Here is a 25,000-nt window from a genome sequence, read left to right as displayed (position 1 = left end):
TTCCTTGTCTGTCTCCGTCTCTCAGGACGGATGCGAGGGTCTCTGGCGACTCTGGAGAAGTTGGTTCAGATCTTTCCAGACGACGTCAGTCTGAAGAACGACCTGGGCGTTGCCCACCTGTTGCTAGGAGACAACAAGGGCGCCAAGAAGGTGTATGAGGAGGTGTGTGCACGTCAGATTCATTAAACACACACTTTGTCTGATTGTTTTTCACTGATTGGCTGTCGGCCCTCTGTGTCCCGCCCACACAGGTCCTGGAGGCTGCCCCCGGCAACGGCTTCGCTAAAGTTCACTACGGCTTCATCCTGAAATCTGAGAACAAGATCGCAGAGAGTATACCATACCTGAAGGTACACACACACACACACACACACACACACACACACACACACACACACACACACACACACACACACACACACACACACACACACACACACACACACACACACACTCAGCCTTATGAACTCTTGTGTCCTGGTCTCTTCTCTGCAGGAGGGTCTGGAGTCAGGTGAACCAGGGACGGACGACGGGCGTTTTTATTTCCACCTGGGAGACGCTCTGCAGAGAGCCGGAGACGACAGCGTCAGTAACCTCATTAATAGACTGATTATCTTATCTTAAAATGTTCAAGCTCCCACCAGTCCTGCAGTGATATGGATCGACCACAGGGTGGTGCCAGAGTGCGATGAGAAGGTCATTGACTCTGTGCTTCGTGTCTTCAGGCGTATGACTGGTACGAGCTGGGTCATAAACGAGGTCACTTTGCTTCGGTGTGGCAGAGATCTCTGTACAATGTGAAGGGACTGAAGGCTCAGCCCTGGTGGACGCCAAAAGAGACCGGATACACCGATCTGGTCAAGGTGTGTGTCTGTGTGTGTGTCTGTGTGTCTGTGTGCGATGCAGAGTCTATGAAGGTTATGTTAATTGGAGTTAGTTAAATGTGCGTGATTGCAGACGTTGGAGAGGAACTGGAGGACGATCAGGGACGAGGCTCTGGCTGTGATGGATCAAAACACTGGACTGTTCGTACCTGAAGAGGAAAACCTGCGAGAGAAAGGAGAGTGGGGCCAGTACACACTGTGGCAACAAGGTACACACACACACACACACACACACACAGTCTGTGATACACATATGTCCGATAAAGCTGATTCTGATTGTGACTGTGTTCAGGGAAGAAAGATGGAAATTCATGTCAGGGCGTCCAGAAGACCTGCTCACTGCTGGAGAGATACACTGAAGCTACAGGCTGCAAGAGAGGACAGGTACACACACACACACACACCACACACACACACACACACACAACACACACACACACACTGTCTGAAAGCAGCTTTAACTACACAAAACAAACCGAAACATCAGCTGTTTTCACTTTAGCTGTAGACTTTGTCCTTAACTTGAATTGTGGTCACCTGATGTCACGGCCTACTTTTACCTGACTGCGTCGGCCCTCATCACCAGAAGATCTGGAACCTCCTCGTGTTTCCAAGTTGACGTCTTCGTCTTCTACGTGTACGGCTCCTCTTCTTCATCCTGAGATGTTTGTGTTCTTCCAGTTTCACGTCCGTCACGTGTTAGAAACCTCATCAACACGTCCACTCGCTCTCTGGGAAGCTTCCACACATTGTCCTGCTGTCTCCTCACATGGACTCACGAGGACATGTTACACACATGTTACTAGGAGGCTGCAGGAGAAGATCCAGAACATGTCCAGAGACACTGACTCAGACATTTGTTCTCACAGACAGAACCTCTGGATATTTCAGGAGATTATCCAGAGTCGATGTGCAGGTCTGAAAACAGCACGAGCCTGACAGATAAATGTGAGGTTTTCATTTGAATCCACATTAAAAGGAAAAACCTTCTGCAGCATTATGACTTTTATACCAGAACTAATTTGTGTCTCTTTCCAAATCTCCAAGAGGTTTGATCTTTATATTGAGACCAACACATCCTGGTGGACAAGCTTTGCAGCTTTGGAGGATTTTATGGCTAAAAATATTCAGAAAGTGTGTGTGTGTGTGTCTGTGTGTGTCTCTCTGTGTGTGTGTGTGTGTGTGTGTGTCTCTCTGTGTGTGTGTGTGTGTGTGTGTGTGTGTCTGTGTGTGTGTCTGTGTGTGTGTGTTCAGATTAAGTTCTCCGTGATGCAGCCAGGAACTCACGTGTGGCCTCACACTGGTCCCACTAACTGCAGACTGAGGATGCACCTCGGCCTCGTCGTCCCCAAACATGGCTGCAGGATCCGCTGCACCAACCAGACCAGGTGCTGCTCTGCTCTTCACCTCCACCTTCATCCTGCTCTTCACCTCCACCTTCATCCTGCTCTTCACCTCCACCTTCATCCTGCTCTTCACCTCCACCTTCATCCTGCTCTTCACCTTCATCCTGCTCTTCACCTCCACTTTCATCCTGCTCTTCACCTCCACCTTCATCCTGCTCTTCACCTCCACCTTCATCCTGCTCTTCACCTCCACCTTCATCCTGCTCTTCACCTCCACCTTCATCCTCCTCTTCACCTCCACCTTCATCCTGCTCTTCACCTCCACCTTCATCCTGCTCTTCTCCTCCACCTTCATCCTCCTCTTCACCTCCACCTTCATCCTGCTCTTCACCTCCACCTTCATCCTCCTCTTCACCTCCACCTTCATCCTGCTCTTCTCCTCCACCTTCATCCTGCTCTTCACCTTCACCTCCACCTTCATCCTCCTCTTCTCCTCCACCTTCATCCTCCTCTTCTCCTCCACCTTCATCCTCCTCTTGTCCTCCACCTTCATCCTCCTCTTCAGCTCCACCTTCATCCTCCTCTTCTCCTCCACCTTCATCCTCCTCTTCTCCTCCTCTTGTCCTCCACCTTCATCCTCCTCTTCTCCTCCACCTTCATCCTCCTCTTCTCCTCCTCTTGTCCTCCACCTTCATCCTCCTCTTCAGCTCCACCCTGTCAGTTGGTAGCTGTGTAGATAGGGTGGTGCTCAGTCAGTATGTAGGTCAGTCACGAACCTGGTTGGTCTGTAGATGTGATAAATAAGTGTCAGTGTTTCCTCTTCCTCTTCCTCTTCCTCCTCTTCCTCCTCCTCCTCTTCCTCTTCCTCCACAGGGAGTGGGAGGAGGGTAAAGTCCTCATCTTCGACGACTCCTTCGAGCACGAGGTTTGGCAGGACGCCGTCAGCTACCGCCTCATCTTCATCGTTGACGTCTGGCACCCGGAGTTAACGCAGCACCAGCGCCAGACTCTGAGTGCGATCTAGGAGCAGGAAGCGGGCGTGAGCGCGGGCGGCCGACCCGCCGACCCGCCGACCCGCCGACCCGCCGACCCGCCGACGGAGCTCCGGTAAACACCAGAGTCTGCGAGGAGGCGGCCGACAGGCTGACGGGGTTTAGTGTTTTGCTTTGTTTGTGGATAAACTACTAAAACTGCAGCAGACGAAGAACTGAAGGATGGAAAATAAAAATCCAAATGTTTCTGGGAAATACTACTGACTTGACAACATTTCACCCAAACCCACGTGAACACCTGCAGGACTTGGAACCAGGAAGTCCCACGAGGAAATGTCCCTGTGAATATTCTGGAAGATGTTTTCTAACCCTGGACACGTTTTGTAAGGTTGTGTCACTTTAAGTTGTTTGAATTGTTCCCAAAGGTACAAACGTTACTGAGTTTCAAACCAGTGCTCTGGGTCACATGTCAAGTTTAGTCGTTTGATTTTGTGGTAAGAAAAAAAACACTAAAATCTCTTCATTACATTAAAGAAGCTCATAAACATTTTAATAATGATGCTGATCTGTGAAATGTCACGTGTTCATTAACGAAGAGAGACGTCGTCGTTTTAGCTCGACCACTGTGCATTTTTGTGTTCATGCAGCTGGGTTTGAATTTTCCCGTTTCCACAGTAACAAGGAAACGGGAGATTCTATAAAAGAGGATTTATATTTATATAAAAAATACAACCACCAAAACCACACGTGTTTGTTTCTTTGTCATCTCGGATCCAGACGAGACGCCCGATGTTTCAACAGACGTAGAAACATCAGCAGGAGACAACTGGTTTTATTTCAGATTTAAAGTCCCAGAACAACTGAGCGAACACAGAGCCGTTGTTTGAAATGAGTCCAACGGAGCCTGAACAGAACCCGACTGGAACTCGACTATTTGTGCCCAAGCTGAGCCGGATGTTTTCCTCAGCTACACGTCTTCTGAGCCCCGGGAATCCGAAGCTTGGTCTGAAGGCAGGTTGAGCCTGAGCCTGTCAGAGCCTCCTGGTTTCCACACTTTAAACCAGGTTTAATCTCAACACTCTGACTAATCACACGTTTTAAGATTCTGTGAACAAACCTGTTTATTTATGGATGTTTTTAATCTAAAAACCTCGTCCAGTTTCTTTAGAGAAGGTTCAATTTAAAAAGTCTGAACTAACAAGTTCACATTTCATTCTGCAGGAGACGGATATAAACCGACCTCACACTCATAATATATACTAATAATAAGTGAGGTCTGTTTTTACTTCTCATTTCAGAGTTAATCTCTTCTTTTAATCTCCAATCTCTAAAATGAGCAGCAGTTAAACCTCAGATGTCGGATTCCAGGAGCGAAACAAAACTGCAAAAGTCCAAAAACAAATGAAGTTTTAAGATTTAATGCCCCGAGTTCAAAACCTGGAGATGATCTCCTCACTTCTCTCCTTCTCTCCTCACTTCTCTCCTTACTTCTCTCCTCTCTCCTCACTTCTCTCCTCTCTCCTTACTTCCCTCCTCACTTCTCTCCTTCTCTCCTCTCCTCTCTCCTTACTTCTCTCCTCACTTCCCTCCTCACTTCTCTCCTCTCCTCTCTCCTCACTTCTCTCCTCTCTCCTCACCTCACTCCTCTCCTCTCTCCTCACTTCTCTCCTCTCTCCTTACTTCCCTCCTCACTTCTCTCCTTCTCTCCTCTCCTCTCTCCTTACTCCTCTCCTCACTTCCCTCCTCACTTCTCTCCTCTCCTCTCTCCTCACTTCTCTCCTCACTTCTCTCCTCTCTCCTCACCTCACTCCTCTCCTCTCTCCTCACTTCTCTCCTTTCTGAATATCCTGAGAATGAAAACTAACCGCGGAGAAGCAGATTTCTGGTTGTGTTTCAACATGGGAGCTTTTTATAAAATCAGATTTATTCCCAAATAAAATCCCTGCTGTTAAACACAACACGACCAGGTTGGTGTAAATGTTTAATTCTATACATTCATTGAAAGGAAATACATTACATCACAGTCGAGTGGAGACCAGTGTAGCCCTGATGATGAGTCAACACAACAAAATCATCACACGCTTCAAGTCACTCTTAGTTTTTATGAATAATCAACTTGATGTCCGGACACGTTTTAGTGAAATCATCAACTTTTTTTTATCTATTCACATATTTTCAGAAATCTCATTTATTTCTGTCACAGGACATGAAGATGATTTCACTTCCAACGTCTCAGGGTAAGAGCGACTGGACGAGCGTGACACTGTTTTTGCAGTGTAATAATACAATAATATACAATCTTGAATAAAAACCAACATTCAGTGCAGGAGGTTGAAGCTGATCGTTTCTTCACAGCGCAAAGAAAGAACATTTCATCCTGGCAGAAGACCAACAGCTGGTTTACAGTGTGAGACATGTGCAGTGCTCTTATTTTGAAATGCGTGTGCAATGATGGTCTGGCTTGATGTGATGTTGTTGTTTCACATTAATGGAAAAAATGGAGATTATTCTTCTACCAAAGTGAAGCGGATGTTTCCTCCATCAGGTCAGTTTCACACTTTGAGACGTCCTTTTTATTTAACACTCCAGCAGGTGGATGAATCATTTAGAATGAAACTGATTCAGATTTTTGATTCGCAGCTCAGAAAACACGGGATTTTTAACAAGGATTTTTAAACCTGGATTTAAATCACATCTCGTCGAACAAGTTTAATGTAAAAACTTTTTTGAAACTGAATCAGTTGGTTTTTCTTTCCACTTGGGGGCAGCAGAGCTGAAGTTTGGTGTTTCCTCTCTCTATCTCCATGTTTGGTCTCCACCGCTCGTGGCTGAACCAAAAAAACCAAACCAGGATCTGGAACCGGCTGAAAGCTGCAGAGTTGGTGAGAATCTCTCACATTAGTTATTTAGCTCCGTTGCTAATCCTCACGTTACAGAAACTATGGTTTATTTCAGCTGTAACGTCAGATGATCATTTATGTGACATCATCATACTTCCCCCAAAGCTTTGTGGGAAAAAACGTAGAGCATTTTAAACTCGTATCTAATAAACTATGATGAAACTAATCTCAGTTTAAATTCCTCCTTGTTGATGTGTCCAGCTCAGATGTGTTTTTATCTGAGTGTTGTTTTCTTGCTCGTTCCTCATAACTTGAATCTCAGGTTTAAATAAAGTTTCCATGTTTGAAATCAGGTTTTTTCACAGAAAGTTAAGTTGTTGACGTCAGAACAGATGCTGATGACATCACATGGCTCAGAGACAGACTGTGTGTGTGTGTGTGTGTGTGTGTGTGTGTTCAGTCCAGGGCCAGAAGAGGTGTGTTGGTCTCTCTGTCGTTCTGTCGGAGGGTTCCTGGTTCGACCGCCGACTGAGACCTGACGCAGAGAAACATGTTACAGAGGAGTGCCAGCAGGGGCCAGCAGGGGGCAGCAGGGGGCAGCAGAAAGGCCGTAACACTTTAAAGTGATTGACGGGTGAATAACAATATAAAAACACATTTTTACTTTGGATAAATCCAACACATACATGCACTGCAGCGCCCCCTCATCTCTCTCCCTCCCTCTCTCCCTCATCTCTCCTACCTCCCTCCCTCCCTCTCTCCCTCATCTCTCCTCCCTCCCTCCCTCACTCCCTCCCTCCCTCTCTCCTCCCTCCCTCCCTCTCTCCTCCCTCTCTCCTCCCTCTCCCCCTCATCTCTCCTCCCTCTCTCCTCCCTCTCTCCTCCCTCTCTCCCTCATCGCTCCTCCCTCTCCTCCCTCTCTCCCCTCCAGGTGTCTCTCAATGTTTCTGATGGATAAAGTAAAGTTTTCCACCTCTTCATCATCTCCTTGTCTCCTCCTCCTCCTCCTCCTCCACAGTTCTCCCTGACGTGCAGAGCGTCGTACGTCAGCGTGTACTCCGTCTCGTCGTTGTAGTCTGGCCCCAGCAGCGTTCGGGCCCAGATGCCCATGTCGTACGGCGGCATCGACCCACCGAACTCTGACGGCAAACACTCGGGCTGGATGAGCTGGTGCAGAGAGTTCAGGTTGTTACCGTGGAGGAAGATCTGAGGAAGAGGAGGAGACAGAGAAGAGATTAGAAGAAGAGGAGAAAAAGACAAAACAGGAAGATGTTAACAATCTAAATGGAAGAAAGAAAAACAAAAAGAAAAGGAAATTAGAGTTTCACCCGTTTCCTGGTCTTGTCTTTGAGGAAGGGTTTGATGATGGTGTACATGGCGTGGATGTACCACGGCTGATTCACAAAGTGGATTCCTCCAAAACGAGCAGGAAAACTGTCCTGAGGATGAAGAGAGGCCACGTCACCGACGGACAAGAGGTCAGAGGTCACGCACCAGTCAGAGGTCATGCACCAGTCAGAGGTCAAACATTAGTCAGAGGTCAAACACCAGTCAGAGGTCAAACATCCGTCAGAGGTCAAGCACCAGTCAGAGGTCAAGCACCAGTCAGAGGTCAAACATCAGTCAGAGGTCAAACATCCGTCAGAGGTCAAACATCAGTCAGAGGTCAAACATCCATCAGAGGTCAAGCACCAGTCAGAGGTCAGAGGTCAAGCACCAGTCAGAGGTCAAGCACCAGTCAGAGGTCAAACATCCGTCAGAGGTCACGCACCAGTCAGAGGTCAAGCACCAGTCAGAGGTCAAACATCAGTCAGAGGTCAGAGGTCAATCACCAGTCAGAGGTCAAACACCAGTCAGAGGTCAAGCACCAGTCAGAGGTCAAACATCCGTCAGAGGTCAAACATCAGTCAGAGGTCAAACATCCGTCAGAGGTCACGCACCAGTCAGAGGTCAAGCACCAGTCAGAGGTCAAACATCAGTCAGAGGTCAGAGGTCAAGCACCAGTCAGAGGTCAAGCACCAGTCAGAGGTCAAACATCCGTCAGAGGTCACGCACCAGTCAGAGGTCAAGCACCAGTCAGAGGTCAAACATCAGTCAGAGGTCAGAGGTCAATCACCAGTCAGAGGTCAAACACCAGTCAGAGGTCAAGCACCAGTCAGAGGTCAAACATCAGTCAGAGGTCAAACATCCGTCAGAGGTCACGCACCAGTCAGAGGTCAAACATCCATCAGAGGTCACGCACCAGTCAGAGGTCAAACATCAGTCAGAGGTCAGAGGTCATTTTGGTTTCTGCGATGGTGATCATTAATGTTCACTCCTCTCATCGCTTGGTGTTTTACCTGCAGACCTTCGATGGCGAGTTTGAGGATGTTGGGCGTGAGCTTGGACGCCTGTTTGAAGGAGAAGTTGCTCCAGTCGATGATGAGGACGAAGCCGTTGATCTGGAGCTCGGGGTTTTCAATCAGAACCTCCAGCGAGAGAAGAATCGCCCGCAGGATGTCGATGAACGAGTTCCTGACGGACGATCAATGAGAGAGAGAGACGCTCCGTCACACCTTAAATACAACTCTGTGGTTTCATCAATAGAGAGGTGTGTGTGTGTGTGTGTGTGTGTGTGTGTGTGTGTGTGTGTGTGTGTGTGTGTGTGTGAGTGTGTGTGTGTGTGTGTGATACCTGCTCTGGTCCCAGTTGGAGGCGAACAGGATCAGGATTTTTCGACCATGTTGGTCTGGAGTCTCCAACACGCCGGGGAAACCGTCCATCAACGCTCGCTTAATACCAGAGTCATCCACCTGACACACACACACACACACACACACACACACACACACACACACACACACACACACACACACAGTGTTCAGTGAAGAGACGGAGACCTGAACTAAACCGGCAGCGTCCCGTGTTCGGGGCGTGAACTGACGACCTGCCGTGTTACCTTGAAGCTCTGGAACATGTCGAGGTTCTGCTGTCTGAACTGAAAGTACTGAGCCAACAGTCGGAACGTCTCCATCTGGTCGAACTTTCGAGCCCTCAGGAAGCGGAGGATGAAGTCGTCGTCCGTCCGCAGGAAACCGATGTCCGGCCGCGTCACGATCATGTCCCGCACCTGGACGGAACGAAGACGAAAGAAGACGGGAGGAGGAGTTTATCAGTCTCGTGTTTTGACCTCCGCTGACGTGGGTTTGTTTTCATCACTGTTTCTTCATCTGTTCGCACAATTAAGTAAAAACTATTTTTATGAAATTTGTGGAGGGACACGACCTCAGGAATTAAAAGGTCAGAGCAGGTAAACGAGCGGATCAGGATTATTTTTTCACTTTATTAACCTCAGCAGAGGTTTGTTCTCTGAGCTTCTTTAAATCTGCTGCTGATTCTTTTTCATTTGATTGTAGTTTTCAATCATTGGTGTTGTTGCATCTTCAGGCAGCAGAGAACTGAACTGACTTCACAGCCTCATGAGGAGGAATCTGGTGGCAAAAGGTCAAAGGTCGAGGTCAGTGTGACCTCACACAACATGTTTGTGGCCCCGACTCAAGAATTCATTCGATAATAATCACACGTTTTCTCACAAATGTGTAATTGTTTAAAAAGACGAATTGATGATTTCACACACTTTTCTGGATATTTTCTAAAACCAGAGGAGCAGATTGTAACCACGGTGACTCAGGAACTCTTTCTCTGATTGAAGAGTTTGAAACGTGACCTGACAGATGTTTGTTCGTGGTCTACCTGCTGGATGTCCTGGTGCAGAGTGTCGGGGTTTTCATTCAGCTCTAAACGAGCTTTCTCCGTCGTCTCCGAGCTCAGGCCGGCGTGGAGGTGTGTCATCCTGACCTCTGACCTCCTGAGGTTTCAGATCAGCAGCTCAATCAGCTCGTCCACTTTTTTATGTCCAACTTAAAATGCCACTTTTTAGGATCAAACTTTAGTCGAGTTAATCTTTAGTTTAAAAACGAGTCTTTTGAAGTGAAACAATCGTATTTGCTGTCTGAGTCTGTGACGAGTTTTTCTTCACATTCACAAAACAGTTGGACCTGGTACAGATGTTGTGTCAGTCAGAGACAATCATGGTCGGTTCACAGCTGGATTATTGTGCAGGGGTCAACAATCATCACGGCTTCTTCTTCTTCTTCTTCTACATCGTCAGAAAAGTCTCTGATTTTTGGTTGGAAACGTTCGGACTCTTCCAGGTTTTCAGAGTCAAAGTATCAGGGACGTGTGAGACTCAGCACGTCTCATCCTTTCTGTCCCCAGCTTGTTGCGTTCAGCGTCTCACAGCGTCCTCCTCCTCCTCAGCTCGCTCATGGTGTTTCTGGCGGCAGATTTCAGTTCCAGCTTCATCAGTCGGCGTCGTCGACTTTCTGCTTCGTCATGACGATGCTCGATTACGATGAGTCAGAGGTCAGAGGTCAGTTGAGGCCGCTCAGTCTGATGTGGGATTCCTCAGACTAAGAGAGAAGAAACACAAACTGTTAGAAACAGAATAACCACAAATACACACAAAAGAACCGAAATACACACCAAATAACCACAAATACACACAAAATAACGACTAAGACTAAAATAATAACCAAAAAGACCCTTAACAGTCGAAGCCATAAACAAAACAACCAAAAATACACACAAGATAATCGACAAAGAGAGTAAATACAATAAACACTAAGAAATACGCACAAAACAAATAAAAAAACTACTATAAAATTACACAACATTCATTCACTTTCCCTTCAGGATGAATATAAAGTTTTGTGAATTTTATATTTATACCTTTTTTTAATTTACAGTCTGAGTTAAACTCAAGTTAGCATGGAGCAGGTTAGCGTGTAGCTGAGCATGCTAACAGGCTAGCATGACTGTAAACACACATGATGTGAAACAGCAGCTTCTTTAAAAACACTTTAAATCTCACGCGTTTAACGTGATTCTCGACTGATTCTTTATGGTTCTCATGTCTGCTTTGAGGGGGGCGGAGTCAACCCATCAGATAACCCCGCCCACCAACATGTCCTCTTCACATGACTACATTGATGAATAAATATTAGTATTACTTATTGATTAATAGATATTTGTATCAATCATTGAGTATCAGATATTAATAAATATTAGTATTTATTATTAGATATTTGTAACGACCCTCTGTCAGGGACCTGATGTCCTCACAAGGAGCCAACGCTCCAGCCTCCTCCTCCGGAGCACAGCGCCTCCTGCTGGGCTGCTGACAGTGTTATTATGGGATGTTTCGATGGTGGATACTCACAGTGCAGCGAGCTGCTATGTGTGTTGGTTGAATCCCGGCCGTGCTGCCTGGCCCGCCGGCCCTCCGGTGCTGATGCTGAGGACGGAGGAGTCCATCGGTGACAAAGAGATTCAGGTGAAACGAGACAGGAGGAGCGGAAGAGAAGAGAGATCATCAAAATAAAAGTCTGTGCAGGCGACGAAGGCCTGATGCTGTGATGAAGAGGAGGAAGAGGAGGAAGAATCAGACGTTTTCACTTTGAGCTCAGAGGAGACGTCAGGATGCTCCGACACCGTCAAGGTTTCAAAATAAAAAACACTTCCTGTCTGCACTTTCCAAATAAAATCTGTGCGTCCCAACACAGGTCGGTCTGTGTCTGTGGATTCACAGTGTCGGTAGCTCTGGGACACAGACACAACATCTATGAGTTTGGAATCCAGCTTCATCATCAATCTGAATAAACAGCTCATCATGAATTCTAAACATCTTTTAAATAAACGGTTTTCAGCCAAATTTAATTATAAGATTCTTTATATCTGATCCAGTTTGTTTTCTTTATTTTCCTCCAAAACAAAATCTCTTGTTTTACTTTGAAGCCAGATTCCCCGGGTTTCCGGTGTAATGCCCGTGTAACACGACTTCACGCACCTGGAAACAGCAGCTGTTGGCCGCGCGCGTTCATGAGCCAACCTGGACACATTGTAGGTCGTACACGCGACAGCTGATGCGCGCACCCGGGCGCATGCATAAAGGTTAATGTTGTTAAAAACAATATTTCAATATTTCTTGACATGATCACATCAGATGTGTTCAACATGTTTGTTAATTATTATAATTCTACTTTTTAGAATCAAACATTTATTCAGTAAATTAAATTAATTTACATTTTAAATACTTGTTCAATACAACATTCTTAGGTAATATATATATATATATATATATATATATATACAACATTGGCCTATAGGCTATTTTCTTTTTGTTTGATATAATCGGTGTCTGTCACAATCCTACTGCTGCTGCTGCTAATACTGCTGCTAATACTGCTACTGCTACTAATACTACTACTGCTAATACTGCTACTGCTAATACTGCTAATACTACTGCTGCTAATACTGCTGCTGCTACTACTGCTGCTACTACTAATACTACTACTGCTAATACTGCTACTGCTAATACTGCTAATACTACTGCTGCTAATACTGCTGCTGCTGCTACTGCTGCTAATACTGCTACTGCTACTCCTGCTGCTGCTGATACTACTGCTGCTACTACTGCTACTACTGCTGCTGCTAATACTACTACTGCTAATACTACTACTGCTACTACTGCTACTGCTACTACTACTGCTGCTGCTAATACTGCTGCTGCTGCTAATACTACTACTGCTAATACTACTGCTACTACTGCTACTACTGCTACTGCTACTACTACTGCTGCTGCTAATACTGCTGCTGCTGCTAATACTACTACTGCTAATACTACTGCTACTACTGCTGCTGCTAATACTACTGCTGCTAATACTACTGCTGCTAATACTACTGCTGCTACTACTGCTGCTGCTAATACTACTGCTGCTACTACTACTGCTGCTGCTACTACTACTGCTGCTAATACTAATACTACCCTGCTGCTGCTGCTGCTGTTGATTTTTAGTTGAATCATTGGTGATAGCTTTTATTTTGAATAATTATCTTTTCATCCACATTATCGATCAATAAACGAATCATGTTTAAATATATATTACATTATTATATATATAATATATATAATATATATAATAATTATATATAAACAGTCTATGATTTAAATCAAAAGACCTTTTGTTGTGAAGGCGGACAGTGACGTGTTTCCTGCTGCGTGATTGGGAAGCCTCCTGTGACGTCACTAAGCGACGCGTCTCATTTCCTGTGCTGGAAGTTCTCGTCTCTTGACCCCGCCCCTCCGCTCCGTGCTAACGTTAGCTCAGCTTCTCGCCAACATCCAGTCCCGGACCAAGAGTCGATTAGTCGAAACAGTCGTGATGGATCGAACAGGAGTGGAAGCAGAAACACGGAAGGTGAGGAACTCTTTGTTTTGACTGTCACCTTCTGTTTCCTCCTGTTAGCTACTGATGCTAACTGTGAATGCTAATGCTAACTGTGATCCAACATGGCCGCGACTCACTGAAGATGTTTGTGTTCTATAAAGAGATCAAATATTGAAATTCAGTAACATGTGAAGTTGATTTATTAACAGTTGAATCAACAGTTACTGTTGTGTGTCATCGTTGTGTGTCATTGTTGTGTATCATCGTTGTGCGTCATCGTTGTGTGTTATCGTTGTGTGTCATCGTTGTGTGTCATTGACTGACACACATCTAACATCTTTATTTTCCTTCTACGTGTCTCAGTGTAAACTTGTTTTTTATCATATATTTGATCTTCATATTGAATCTCATTGTTACAATGCGAAAGTTTGTATATAAATATGAATAATTATGAATTAAAAAGCTCATGCATGTGTGGGTGTGGCCTAAATCCACGTCAGGTCAGTGGAGGAGGTACTAACTTAGACATGTCTGAACAAGTGTCTCCTCTTCTTATTCTGTTGTATTCTATAGAGTCTATATATTCTTATTGTCTGTACGATCCCTGCTGTAAACACCGGGACCACGGCTCTACTCAGGATCTCCAGATATGATCCCAAGTGTAAGAAACAGGAGAAAGAACCAAGTTCTTGGTGCAGAGATGTTCGAGGAACTGAACACGTGACGATAGAATAATAAAGATGTCGTTAGAAAAAGGCTGTAAGTGAACGAGAGCTGCTGTGACATGCTGCCACTAGGGAGGCGCCATCTTCTTTTCTTTATTCCCAGTTCCTGTAATCTAAATATTCGCTGTGTGTGTGTGTGTGTGTGTGTGTCTGTGTGTGTGTCTGTGTGTGTGTGTGTGTGTGTCTGTGTGTGTGTCAGAGCCCGTGGGGTTCGGTGACCCCGGCAGCTCCGGCCTGTTCTCTGGCTGACGTGATGAGCGAGCAGCTGGCCAAGCAGCTGCATGAGGAGGACAACACCTTCCCGGACCTCACCCAGTAAGTTCCCAGCATCTGAGAGTTTGATTAAAAACCTGCAGGTTCATCACTGTGAGAACTTTGCAGCCTTCACTTCAGTCCTTCTGTTCTTGCATCGATCAGAGTCAAATACTTCATTAAACCTACGATAACATTACTTTCAATACGTATATTTTATTCATTTATTTGTTAGTGAATCTTGCTGAACAGGTTTGACTGTTGTCGCTCTCGTCTTTCTCAGGCCGGGAGCAGATCTGCTGTCGTCGGATGAGGCTTCTGAAACGACCAGTGACCGGATGCTCGCCAAGATGTTGCAGATGCAGTTCGACCGTGAGTGTGATGATCAGCTGCGCCGCGAGGAGAAGAAGTTCAATGGAGACAGCAAAGGTAGAAACAGAATTATCTGGGATACAAATACAGTTAGAAAGAAGTTCTGAGGTTTTATTACAAAGTTAGAACAGATTCAAATGTTCTTTACGTTAAGAGTCTGTGTTTAATGTCTCATGTCCAGTGTCCATCTCCTTTGAGAACTACCGCATGGTTCATCAACATGAAGACAGCGGCAGCTCAGAGGACGAGGTGGACTGGCAGGACACGAGAGACGACCCCTACAGAGCAGGTAACGTAACTGCAGCAGGCTGACAAAAGAACTACAGTCTGGACATGTTCCTGACATGTTCTGTGTGTGAGAACAAACGTCTGAGTCAGTTGCTCCGTAAATGTTCTGCAACTTTTACTGTAACATGTCAGAGTGAGTCCATGTGAGGAAACAGCAGGACAATGTCCTGAAGCTTCCCAGAGAGCGAGTGGACGTGTTGATGAGGTTTCTAACACGTGACGGACGTGAAACTGGAAGAACACAAATATCTCAGGATGAAGAAGAGGAGCCGTACACGTAGAAGACGAAGACGTCCACTTGGAAACACGAGGAGGTTCCAGAGCTTCTGGTGATGAGGGCCGACGCCGGTGTGGATGAGCTGTAAACAACAACACTGATCTTTCCACAGCAGAGTTTATACGTCATGTCCGGCCTCCTGCTGCTCTACAGGCTCCGCCCCTGCTGCTCTACAGGCTCCGCCCCTGCTGCTCTACAGGCTCCGCCTCCTGCTGCTCTACAGGCTCCGCCCCTCGCCTGGATGTTCCCACATGTTCCTGTTTGAACGAGTCGGACCCGACAACCTGCTGCTGCTGCTTCACAAACACTAACTACACAACATGTCCAGAAACAACCTGCTGCTGCTGCTTCACAAACACTAACTACACAACATGTCCAGAAACAACCTGCTGCTGCTGCTTCACAAACACTAACTACACAACATGTCCAGAAACAACCTGCTGCTGCTGCTTCACAAACACCAACTACACAACATGTCAGGACAACATTTTACACAGTTCATGTAAAGTGGGCGATCAGGGTGTCATTTTGAAAACTGTAGCAGTGAGTTTAGATGCTTGAGTTGTTGGTGACAGATTGTGTGTGTGTGTGTGTGTGTGTGTGTGTGTGTGTGTGTGTGTGTGTGTGTGTGTGTGTGTGTGTGTGTGTGTGTGTGTGTGTGTGTGTGTGTGTGTGTGTGTGTGTGTGTGTGTGTGTGTTTGTGTTTCAGATAAGCCTCAGACGACGCCCCGTAAAGGGTTCACTGGAAAAGGAAAGAACATCACGACCAAACACGACGAGGTGACCTGTGGTCGTAAGAACGCTGCACGCATGGACAACGTAAGACCACGTCACGTTTTCTCAAACTCTTCACATTCGTGTTTATTAACATATAAATGTTCACAGGTTCTGAAAACATGTTCATTTATATTAATCTTTTTTTAATTTAGTGCCTGAAAGTGTTTTAAGGAGAAATGTACATATGAATTTAAAACTTGTGCCTTATCACAGTCAAATCATTATTCATTACAACAGGAAGTGACTTTGGTTCAGACACTTCACAAAATAAAACGATGGAGACAAACCTGGAAAAGCTTCATCAAGGATAAAGTGTTTGTGATTAGTTATCGTTTCCTGTGTGAAAACATCGACAGGTTGTCACAGTTCAGACTCTTCAGGGTTTGTCACTCGAGCACAGAAATGAAAAACAGACTTTTCTCCACCCCCTCCTCCAGTTTGCTCCGGAGATCCACGTGGGCGACGGCCTGGGGATGGACCTGAAGTTGCCCAATCAGGTGTTCAACGCTCTGAAGCAGCACTGCTACAGCGAGCAGAGACGCAGCGCCCGGCTGCACGAGAAGAAGGAGCACTCCACCTCCGTAAGTACAGATTCACAAATACAAACATTCTAACAAGCATTTGTTCTTCACCTCAAACCTCCGTCCTCTCTCCACAGGAACAAGCTGTGGACCCTCGCACTCGTCTGCTCATGTACAAGATGGTGAACACTGGCCTGCTGGAAAACATCAACGGCTGCATCAGCACGGGTAAAGAGTCCGTCGTCTTCCACGCTAACGGAGGGAGGTGAGTGGGCACAGGGGGGGGGGGGGAGCATCAGAAACACTGTAAATAAAGATGGACGACGCAACGGCTCTGTGTGTTCGTGTTTCAGCCTGGAGGAGGAGCCGGTGCCGGACGAAGTGGTGCTGAAGGTGTTTAAAACGACGCTCAATGAATTCAGGAACAGAGACCGCTACATCAAAGACGACTATCGCTTCATCGATCGCTTCAGCAAACTGAACCCTCGCAAAATCATCAGGCTGTGGGCCGAGAAGGAGATGCACAACCTGGTCAGGTAACAGACGCAGGAGATTCAGTGTCTCTTTAAAGATACGCTTAAGATTATTCATACATAGTTCTCTGTAAAGCCCGGTGATGTCACGGTCATGTGACGGTCAAGGACAGGTTTCAAACCTCCTGTCAGTTTCTTTGGAGAATCCAGCGAGGTTCTGGTTAATCTGGTAATCAGGCCAAAAGAGCTCTGACCTGATTGGTCATCTGCTTCCAGCACGTGTCGTAGAAGGTGTTAACGGGAACAGTTTCCACAGAGACGCTGTGACGTGTTGATGTTTGTTCTCAGGATGAAGAAGGCGGAGATTCCCTGTCCGGAGGTGGTGCTGCTGAAGAAACACATCCTGGTGATGTCGTTCATCGGTAAAGACCACATTCCTGCTCCCAAACTCAAAGACGCCATATTGGGTTCAGAGGACATGAAGAACGCCTACTACCAGGTTCTACACGTACGTACAGGAAGTCCACTTTCTTCGAGCCGTGTAGATACGGTTGGTACGACTGAGGACGGTGGGCTGTTTGTTCGTTTGTTTTACAAAAACAAGTGATTCAGCTGTGAAAAAGCAGCAGTTCAGCGTCAAAGGTTTAATAACTAACTTGTTCATAATAAAACAAATCGAATGATCAGCTGCTTGTGAAGAAATCTTTACATAATAAGGATGTTTACTGTGTTTAAACATTAAAATGTTTGAATGTGTATTTTCTCTGCAGATGATGCAGCAGTTGTTTCAGGAGTGTAATCTGGTTCATGCGGATCTCAGTGAATACAACATGTTGTGGCACGAGGGGAAGGTAGAACTCTTCTTTTGTTCCTACAGATTTCTGTCCATCTTCCCATCCTCCGTCTTTCCTCCTCTTGGTTCAGCTGTTTGTCTCTCTCTCTCTTCTTCCTGTGCTCTGACTCATATATAACGTCTCTCAGCTTCCTCTCCTCCTTTCTTCATCTTTCTTTCTTTTATCTGCTCTCACGTTAATTCATCCCTCCCTCCCTCCCTCTGTTTCTTGCAGGTGTGGTTGATCGACGTCAGTCAGTCCGTGGAACCCACTCATCCTCACGGCCTGGAGTTCCTCTTCAGAGACTGCAGGAACGTCTCCACGGTAACGGCCGCTGAGCGTTTGAACAGCAAATTAAATGTCATTAGAAGTCAGAAAATATTTGATCTGATCTGAATTTGTTTGTTCTTAATTATTTGTCTTTCATAAAATAGGTAAATGAATTAGGAATTAATCATGAGTAAAATCTCTGTCAGGATTTAACTGGTTCTTATTGGTCGTCTCAGGTCTGTCAGCCAATCAGGTTTAACTTCTTCAGGTTTAACTTCTTCAGGTTTAACGAACCAGTTTAATCAGGAAACTGACCACAAAGAGACGAGTCATGGTTTTGTGTTGTTTGTCTAGAACTAAAAAACAGAGTCAAACTTTGTGTGTGTTATTGTACGTATCAGTTTTTCCAGAAGAGAGGAGTGAGTGAGGCGATGAGTGTTTACGAGCTTTTCAACATCGTCACCGGACTGAACATCGCGGTCGGTGCTGAAGACGACGCTGAATTCCTTGCAGAGGTCTCTCTCACACACACACACACACACACACACACACACACACACACACACACACACTTCACTCACCTCAGTGTTTAAACAGTGTTTCCCATCCTGCTCCTCTCTGACAGATCGAGGCGTTGCAGAAGAGGAACGAGGATCACGTGCAGAGACGAGGGAAGAAGAGTTTCCCCATCGCCTCTGAAGACGTCAGCCCGCCTTCATCCCCCGGTGCAGCTGACTAACGCTCGCCCGGCTCGCTCTCTCTTCATGATCTTGCCGTGTTGAAAACGCTGTATAGAGAATAATGGAGGAGGACGCTTGTGCCACACCCCCTCCACCCCCTCCACCAACCAACTGCTTCCTGTAAACATGCGGGGTGGAGCGCCTCCGCCTGGCTGCAGGAGGAATGATTTGACCCAGTGGGATGTTGAGGTCGGAGCGTCCGGGCGGCCGACAGCCTCCTGCACAGTTTGCTGGAGCTGAGACCACATCTTGAATCTTCTGCTCATATTTGCTCAAACTGACTTCAGTCAGAATCGTTTATTATTAACAGCTTTGTTAAAAACCTGAGAGTGATCTTAACTTCTCGTGGAGAGGTTCTCAGGATGAAGCAGAACTTTACTGAAATGATGATTAGTTTTTGGGGTGATGATACAAGAACGACATGTTGGGTTTGAATATTTGACGTAGCCTCAGTGAGTTGTAAGAACGAGCAGCAAAATAATGAGATCCAACCGGATTAACGGAGTGAAACAGTTTTATCAAGTGAAATAATCCTGTAAGAAAAATGAAAACACCAAATGGAAAATGTTAAATATTAGGAATAATTATACAATTATGATGCTGCTTTTAAAAGCCAAAACAAATTCTTTATTCTTGATCCTTCATCTTCTTCTGTCTGTTTCCCTCCTCATCCTCGTGTCATTACCATGACGACAAACACTGGTGAGCTCATCGAGCACAACATGTTGAGAATAAATAAAATGAATTCAGAGCAAAATACAAAGTTCAAGACGTCATTGAGAATAACAAGTTTTTTTCTCAAGAATCTAGATAAACTGCCGTCTTTATTAAAACTTAAAGAAAACTATAAACTGACCTGAAGGTAATTCCCTAGATTCTGTGGAGCAGCAACATGTCGAGTATGTGCGAGAATATTTTAGATGATCGAAACATTTTGGTGACGCATGAAATTATAAAGTGTGAAACAAGTTGTCACAACAGATGTGAGTGAACCAGTTTCTTAGCTTCATGTCATTTCAACGATGAAGGTTTTAATTTGATTAAGTGATTTATGAGTCTGATGATGTCACATGCTGTTGATTTGACATTAAAAAGTGATGTGAAGTGAAGTTTGTGTTTTTAATGATTTAAAACCAAACACTTTGGAAATGATCAGATTACATTACATTACATTACATTACATCACATTACATCACATCACATCACATCACATTACATCACATCACATCACATTACATCACATTACATTACATTACATCACATCACATTACATCACATCACATCACATCACATCACATTACATTACATTACATCACATTACATTACATCACATTACATCACATCACATTACATTACATCACATCACATCACATTACATCACATCACATTACATCACATCACATCACATCACATCACATCACATTACATTACATCACATCACATCACATCACATTACATCACATTACATCACATCACATCACATCACATTGAGCTGAAGCTTTTATCCAGAGCGACTCAATAAGTGGATCAACCACGAGGAACAAACCAGAACAACAAGAATCAGAAAGTACTATAGCTTCAAGAAAGACAAACTACAAAGTGTGACAGGAAGTGACATGGAAGAGACATGGAAGTGACATGGAAGAGACATGGAAGTGACATGGAAGAGACATGGAAGAGACAGGAAGAGACAGGAAGTGACATGGAAGAGACAGGAAGTGACATGGAAGAGACATGGAAGAGACAGGAAGTGACATGGAAGTGACATGGAAGAGACAGGGAAGAGACATGGAAGTGACATGGAAGAGACATGGAAGAGACAGGGAAGCGACATGGAAGTGACATGGAAGAGACATGGAAGAGACAGGAAGTGACATGGAAGAGACATGGAAGAGACAGGAAGTGACATGGAAGTGACATGGAAGAGACATGGAAGTGACATGGAAGAGACAGGGAAGCGACATGGAAGAGACATGGAAGTGACATGGAAGAGACATGGAAGTGACATGGAAGTGACATGGAAGAGACAGGGAAGTGACATGGAAGAGACATGGAAGTGACATGGAAGAGACAGGGAAGCGACATGGAAGAGACATGGAAGTGACATGGAAGAGACATGGAAGTGACATGGAAGAGACAGGAAGTGACATGGAAGAGACATGGAAGTGACATGGAAGAGACAGGGAAGCGACATGGAAGAGACATGGAAGTGACATGGAAGAGACATGGAAGTGACATGGAAGAGACATGGAAGAGACATGGAAGTGACATGGAAGAGACATGGAAGTGACAGGAAGAGACATGGAAGAGACAGGGAAGAGACATGGAAGTGACATGGAAGAGACATGGAAGAGCTCCTTGACTGAGACATCATCTTCTTCACCGAGGTTTAGTCTGAAGAGAAGTGTCTTCAGTCTGGAGGAAGATGTGTGGACTTCCTGTCCTGATGTCGATGTGGAGCTCGTTCCACCAATTAGGAGACAGGACAGGAAACAGTCGTGATGTTGTTGAGTGACAGCTGTCCCTCGCAGCTGATTGGCAGATGCAGCGCGGAGTGGGCGGGCTGTAAGGTTTGACCAAGAGTAACTCATGGTTTGTCACGTGGTGGTTTGTCACTGACAGTTTGAACACGTGATGTTCAGTCTGTCACATGATTCGACTCAGGGGACTTCCTACCAGACGCTTTCAAAATAAAAGGACAGTGAAATATCAAGCATACTGGCACCAGTGGATATTTTTACAACGCGCTCAATCCGTTTCTAAAGTCTGACTTTATTAGATTCAATTTAAGTTTCTGATTATTCATATTCGTATTTATTTGTCTCAATGTATCAATTCATACAAAATATTGATAAACAATCGTTCCTTGATTTCTTGAGAAGGATGAAACCGGAAGCCTGTGGTCACATCCGGTCGTGCTGCTCCGGCTAACAGAAGCTAACAGAAGCTAACAGAAGCTAACCGGAGCTAACCGGACCAAAGCGCTGCGCCCCGGCTGCAGGTGTGAAGAGGCGGCGGCAGGTGTGAGACAAGATGGGGGAACATTACCTGGAGCTGTGCGAACATCCGGTGCAGTTTGAAAACGCGTCCAGCGTCAACAACGTCTTCTTCGACGAGGCTAACAAACAGGTCAGCTAGTTAGCACCGCTAACCAGGCTAGCTAACGAAGCTAGCTAACTTACCGAGTTTAAATCCAATTTAGACTTTTACTGTTTCAGTTAAATCCGTTTGATCGTGTTCGTGTGTTCGTGGAACTTCTTCCTTAGAAAACAATCGACCCGTTCACGTGTATTGATTTTTATACAGAAAGTAAACAACTGTAGATTTTAACTTTTTTAATGGTTTTTATTTCAAAATTCTTCTTAGCTGATGATTTTAAAATGTATATTTAAACACATTGAGTCTGAACTGTTCATTTTATTGTTTGAGTTTCATCTTTGTATCTTGTTTCTTCTTTTTATTCATGTTTAATGAACAGATGGAGAAAAGTGTAGAAACTGTCAATGAAAGATGATATATAGATATCTATAGATCTATATATAGATCTATAGATATATAGATATCTATATATCTATATATAGATCTATATATAGATATATAGATCTATATATCCAGAAATAGTCAACAGATGATTCAATAATTAAAATAGTCATAACAAGAGTTGTTTTTACACTAAAATACTTAAGTTCTCAGTTAAACTTAGTTTTAATGGCTTGTGGATGTGTTTAACGTGTTGAACGTGTTTAATGATGATGTGTTTAACGATGACGTGTTTAACGATGACACCTTGGCCCTGTGTTGAACGTGGATGTGTTGAACGTGTTTAACGATGATGTGTTGAACGTGGATGTGTTGAACGTGTTGAACGTGGATGTGTTTAACATGTTTAACGATGACGTGTTTAACGCGGATGTGTTGAACGTGTTGAACGTGGATGTGTTGAACGTGTTTAACGATGACGTGTTTAACGATGACACCTTGGCCCTGTGTTGTGGCTGCAGGTGTTCGCGGTGCGTTCAGGTGGAGCCACTGGTGTGGTCGTCAAAGGTCCAGATGACAAGAGCAGCGTCGCCTTCAGGTGCGTGAACGTCTGCTGGAAACTAGACTCCTTATTTTTGATCCTTCACAATCCACAAACACATTTTGTATCTTATATCTCATCATACTTTCATACCTATCATGTAAAACCTCAGTCTGAAAAGTAACTGGTAAATCAAGTCTTCTACTAAATAGAGTTAGAGGAGAATTCGATTATTCACTCAGTGAATCGTGTGTTTCTGCTCAGGATGGACGATAAAGGAGAAGTGAAGTGCATCAAGTTTTCTATTGGAAATAAAATCTTGGCCGTACAGAGAACGTCAAAGTCTGTGGTGAGTTCTGACGGACGACATCGACTCATCGGGTTCGATGTGAAACTTGCTGTGAGGCCTTTAGTGAAGTTTTCTCAGAGGTTATAAAGTCATAAAAATCATCGTGTGAACTTTTCCTTCATGAAAAGATCGTTTCCGTCGTATCGTTGGTTTATTAATTATGAATCTTTCCTCCTGAACAGCACAGAGTTGTTTAACTTTTGGTTTTGTTTGTAGGATTTCATCAACTTCATACCCGACTATCCGCACACAGAGTTCACCCAGGAATGTAAGGTATGTCCCACGTTTAGCTTTCACACAAGAGGAAGTTCAGTTGTGAGGAGAGAGTTGGAGTTTGTGTCGCAGCTGAGAAAGAATCTGAATGAAGTTCCACACTCAGCAGCTCTGTGACGGAGCTTTGTTGTTGTTAATGAAACGTGTTTCCTGTTTCCTGTAGACCAAGAACGCCAGCGTGTTGGGTTTCTGTTGGACCAACTGGAACGAGATTGTCTACATCACCGACCAAGGAATTGAGTTTTACCAGGTATTCTGACTCCACCTCAGGACTCGCACCATGAGTCCGTGTGGACGCTGATCGATGTGACTGTGTGTGTTCAGGTGTTTCCAGACAAGCGCAGCCTGAAGCTGCTGAAGAGTCAGAGCATCAATGTGAACTGGTATCAGTACTGTCCAGAGACGGCTGTCATCCTGCTGTCCACCACCGTGCAGGGAAACATCCTGCAGCCCTTCGCCTTCCGGGTGAGAACCGGCCAAACACTCGGCTATTTCATGTCCGAGACTGAATCCTACTCGCGTGTTTAAAACTAAATCCACCTCAGTGTTTCATTTTCATCCTCGTTTGTGGCAACAGAACGGGACCATGTGCAAAATGTCCAAGTTTGAGATCGAGCTGCCGGTCGTCCCCAAACCTGCCAAACTCAGCCTGTCGGAGAGAGACATTGCCATGGCAACCATGTGAGCCAGCTGCCTACGCTTTAACCTTTTTGTGTTCCATCAGTTTGTCGTTTCACTGACGCCCCCCCCCCCCCCCCCCCCCCCCTCTCTGTGTGTAGTTATGGTCAGCTGCATGTGATGTATCTGAAGCATCACTCGAGAACAGCCAACAGTCCGTGTGCAGAGGTGGTGCTGTATCACTTACCAAGGTCACACACACACACACACACACACACACACACACACACACACACACACAGGCCTGATGCTGAGCTCAGATTATTTAAAATCAGATTTGATGTTTTTGTGTTGATGGGTCACATTCGTGTTCGTAAGGGACACGTCTCCAGCTGCCATTTATTGTGTGTGTGTGTGTGTGTGTGTGTGTGTGTGTGTGTGTGTGTGTGTGTGTGTGTGTGTGTGTGTGTGTGTTCAGGGAGGGGGCGTGTAAAAAGAGTCACGTGTTGAAGCTGAACACGACGGGGAAGTTTGCTCTGAACATCGTGGACAACCTGGTGGTCGTTCATCATCAGAGCTCTCAGGTCAGTTTGTCTCCATCAACTTCATCTTGTGGTTTAACTGTGGGAGCGTGTTCATTAGTGTGTGTGTGTGTGTGTCTCAGACGTCTCTGATCTTCGACATCAAGCTGAAGGAGCCTGAATGTGCCGTCAACACCCACCAGCCCGTCCTACCTGCTCGCTCCATCCACCCCTACAGGATCCCACTGTCAGGTAAAGACGCTCTGGAGGTGGACGACTGCTCCGAGGTTTGAATCAGGTTTGGCAGAAACGACTTCCTGTCATTTTAAACTTCCTCCGGTCTCCAGGCCGGCGAGCCCC

At 45.3% G+C, this 25,000-nt stretch overlaps 4 protein-coding genes across 10 annotated transcripts in view; 3 read left to right on the top strand and 1 right to left on the bottom strand.

Moving 5' to 3' along the window:
* unm_hu7910 (un-named hu7910) overlaps positions 1–3,963 on the top strand; it is a 25,950-nt gene extending 21,987 nt beyond the window's left edge. Inside the window, exons 19-27 of the mRNA XM_034572059.1 lie at positions 26–162; positions 252–350; positions 496–585; positions 726–863; positions 958–1,093; positions 1,177–1,268; positions 2,139–2,272; positions 3,104–3,296; positions 3,329–3,963. Coding sequence (XP_034427950.1) covers positions 26–162; positions 252–350; positions 496–585; positions 726–863; positions 958–1,093; positions 1,177–1,268; positions 2,139–2,272; positions 3,104–3,254 — 977 coding nt within the window. The 3' untranslated portion in view covers positions 3,255–3,296; positions 3,329–3,963. The remainder of the gene's footprint in view (positions 1–25; positions 163–251; positions 351–495; positions 586–725; positions 864–957; positions 1,094–1,176; positions 1,269–2,138; positions 2,273–3,103; positions 3,297–3,328) is intronic.
* LOC117753762 (clavesin-1-like) overlaps positions 1–11,596 on the bottom strand; it is a 12,273-nt gene extending 677 nt beyond the window's left edge. Inside the window, exons 1-8 of one of the 4 annotated variants that reach the window (XM_034572094.1) lie at positions 11,323–11,596; positions 9,795–10,507; positions 9,001–9,171; positions 8,736–8,854; positions 8,402–8,576; positions 7,391–7,501; positions 7,036–7,268; positions 6,489–6,597 (exon numbers count right to left, since the gene is read on the bottom strand). In XM_034572094.1, coding sequence (XP_034427985.1) covers positions 6,519–6,597; positions 7,036–7,268; positions 7,391–7,501; positions 8,402–8,576; positions 8,736–8,854; positions 9,001–9,171; positions 9,795–9,893 — 987 coding nt within the window. In that variant the 5' untranslated portion in view covers positions 9,894–10,507; positions 11,323–11,596 and the 3' untranslated portion in view covers positions 6,489–6,518. Of the gene's footprint in view, positions 1–5,190; positions 6,598–7,035; positions 7,269–7,390; positions 7,502–8,401; positions 8,577–8,735; positions 8,855–9,000; positions 9,172–9,794; positions 10,535–11,322 lie in introns of those variants that run through there. The other 3 variants (XM_034572091.1, XM_034572093.1, XM_034572090.1) reach the window with 3 other exon arrangements.
* A 1,604-nt stretch (positions 11,597–13,200) lies between these two features.
* riok3 (RIO kinase 3 (yeast)) lies at positions 13,201–19,902 on the top strand. Its single transcript, XM_034572075.1, has 13 exons — positions 13,201–13,360; positions 14,255–14,370; positions 14,591–14,736; positions 14,861–14,968; positions 15,954–16,063; positions 16,459–16,602; positions 16,680–16,807; positions 16,896–17,078; positions 17,364–17,523; positions 17,786–17,866; positions 18,083–18,172; positions 18,520–18,633; positions 18,744–19,902. The coding sequence occupies exons 1-13, from the start codon at positions 13,325–13,327 to the stop codon at positions 18,855–18,857; spliced, it is 1,530 nt and encodes a 509-aa protein (XP_034427966.1). The 5' UTR covers positions 13,201–13,324; the 3' UTR covers positions 18,858–19,902.
* A 1,949-nt stretch (positions 19,903–21,851) lies between these two features.
* The window catches only part of rmc1 (regulator of MON1-CCZ1), a 9,110-nt gene continuing 5,961 nt past the window's right edge, over positions 21,852–25,000 (top strand). For all 4 annotated transcript variants that reach the window (XR_004612304.1, XR_004612305.1, XM_034572070.1 and 1 more), the window contains exons 1-10: positions 21,852–21,987; positions 22,860–22,936; positions 23,144–23,228; positions 23,445–23,501; positions 23,665–23,751; positions 23,826–23,966; positions 24,079–24,182; positions 24,281–24,370; positions 24,598–24,703; positions 24,784–24,892. Coding sequence is in view for 2 of the 4 variants with exons in the window: in XM_034572070.1 (XP_034427961.1) it covers positions 21,892–21,987; positions 22,860–22,936; positions 23,144–23,228; positions 23,445–23,501; positions 23,665–23,751; positions 23,826–23,966; positions 24,079–24,182; positions 24,281–24,370; positions 24,598–24,703; positions 24,784–24,892 (952 nt within the window). In the remaining 2 variants the exon portion in view is untranslated. The remainder of the gene's footprint in view (positions 21,988–22,859; positions 22,937–23,143; positions 23,229–23,444; positions 23,502–23,664; positions 23,752–23,825; positions 23,967–24,078; positions 24,183–24,280; positions 24,371–24,597; positions 24,704–24,783; positions 24,893–25,000) is intronic.

The sequence above is a fragment of the Hippoglossus hippoglossus genome, chromosome 20, assembly GCF_009819705.1.
Source record: "Hippoglossus hippoglossus isolate fHipHip1 chromosome 20, fHipHip1.pri, whole genome shotgun sequence".
NCBI lineage: Eukaryota > Metazoa > Chordata > Actinopteri > Pleuronectiformes > Pleuronectidae > Hippoglossus > Hippoglossus hippoglossus.
This window is presented reverse-complemented; position numbering and strand designations above follow the sequence as displayed.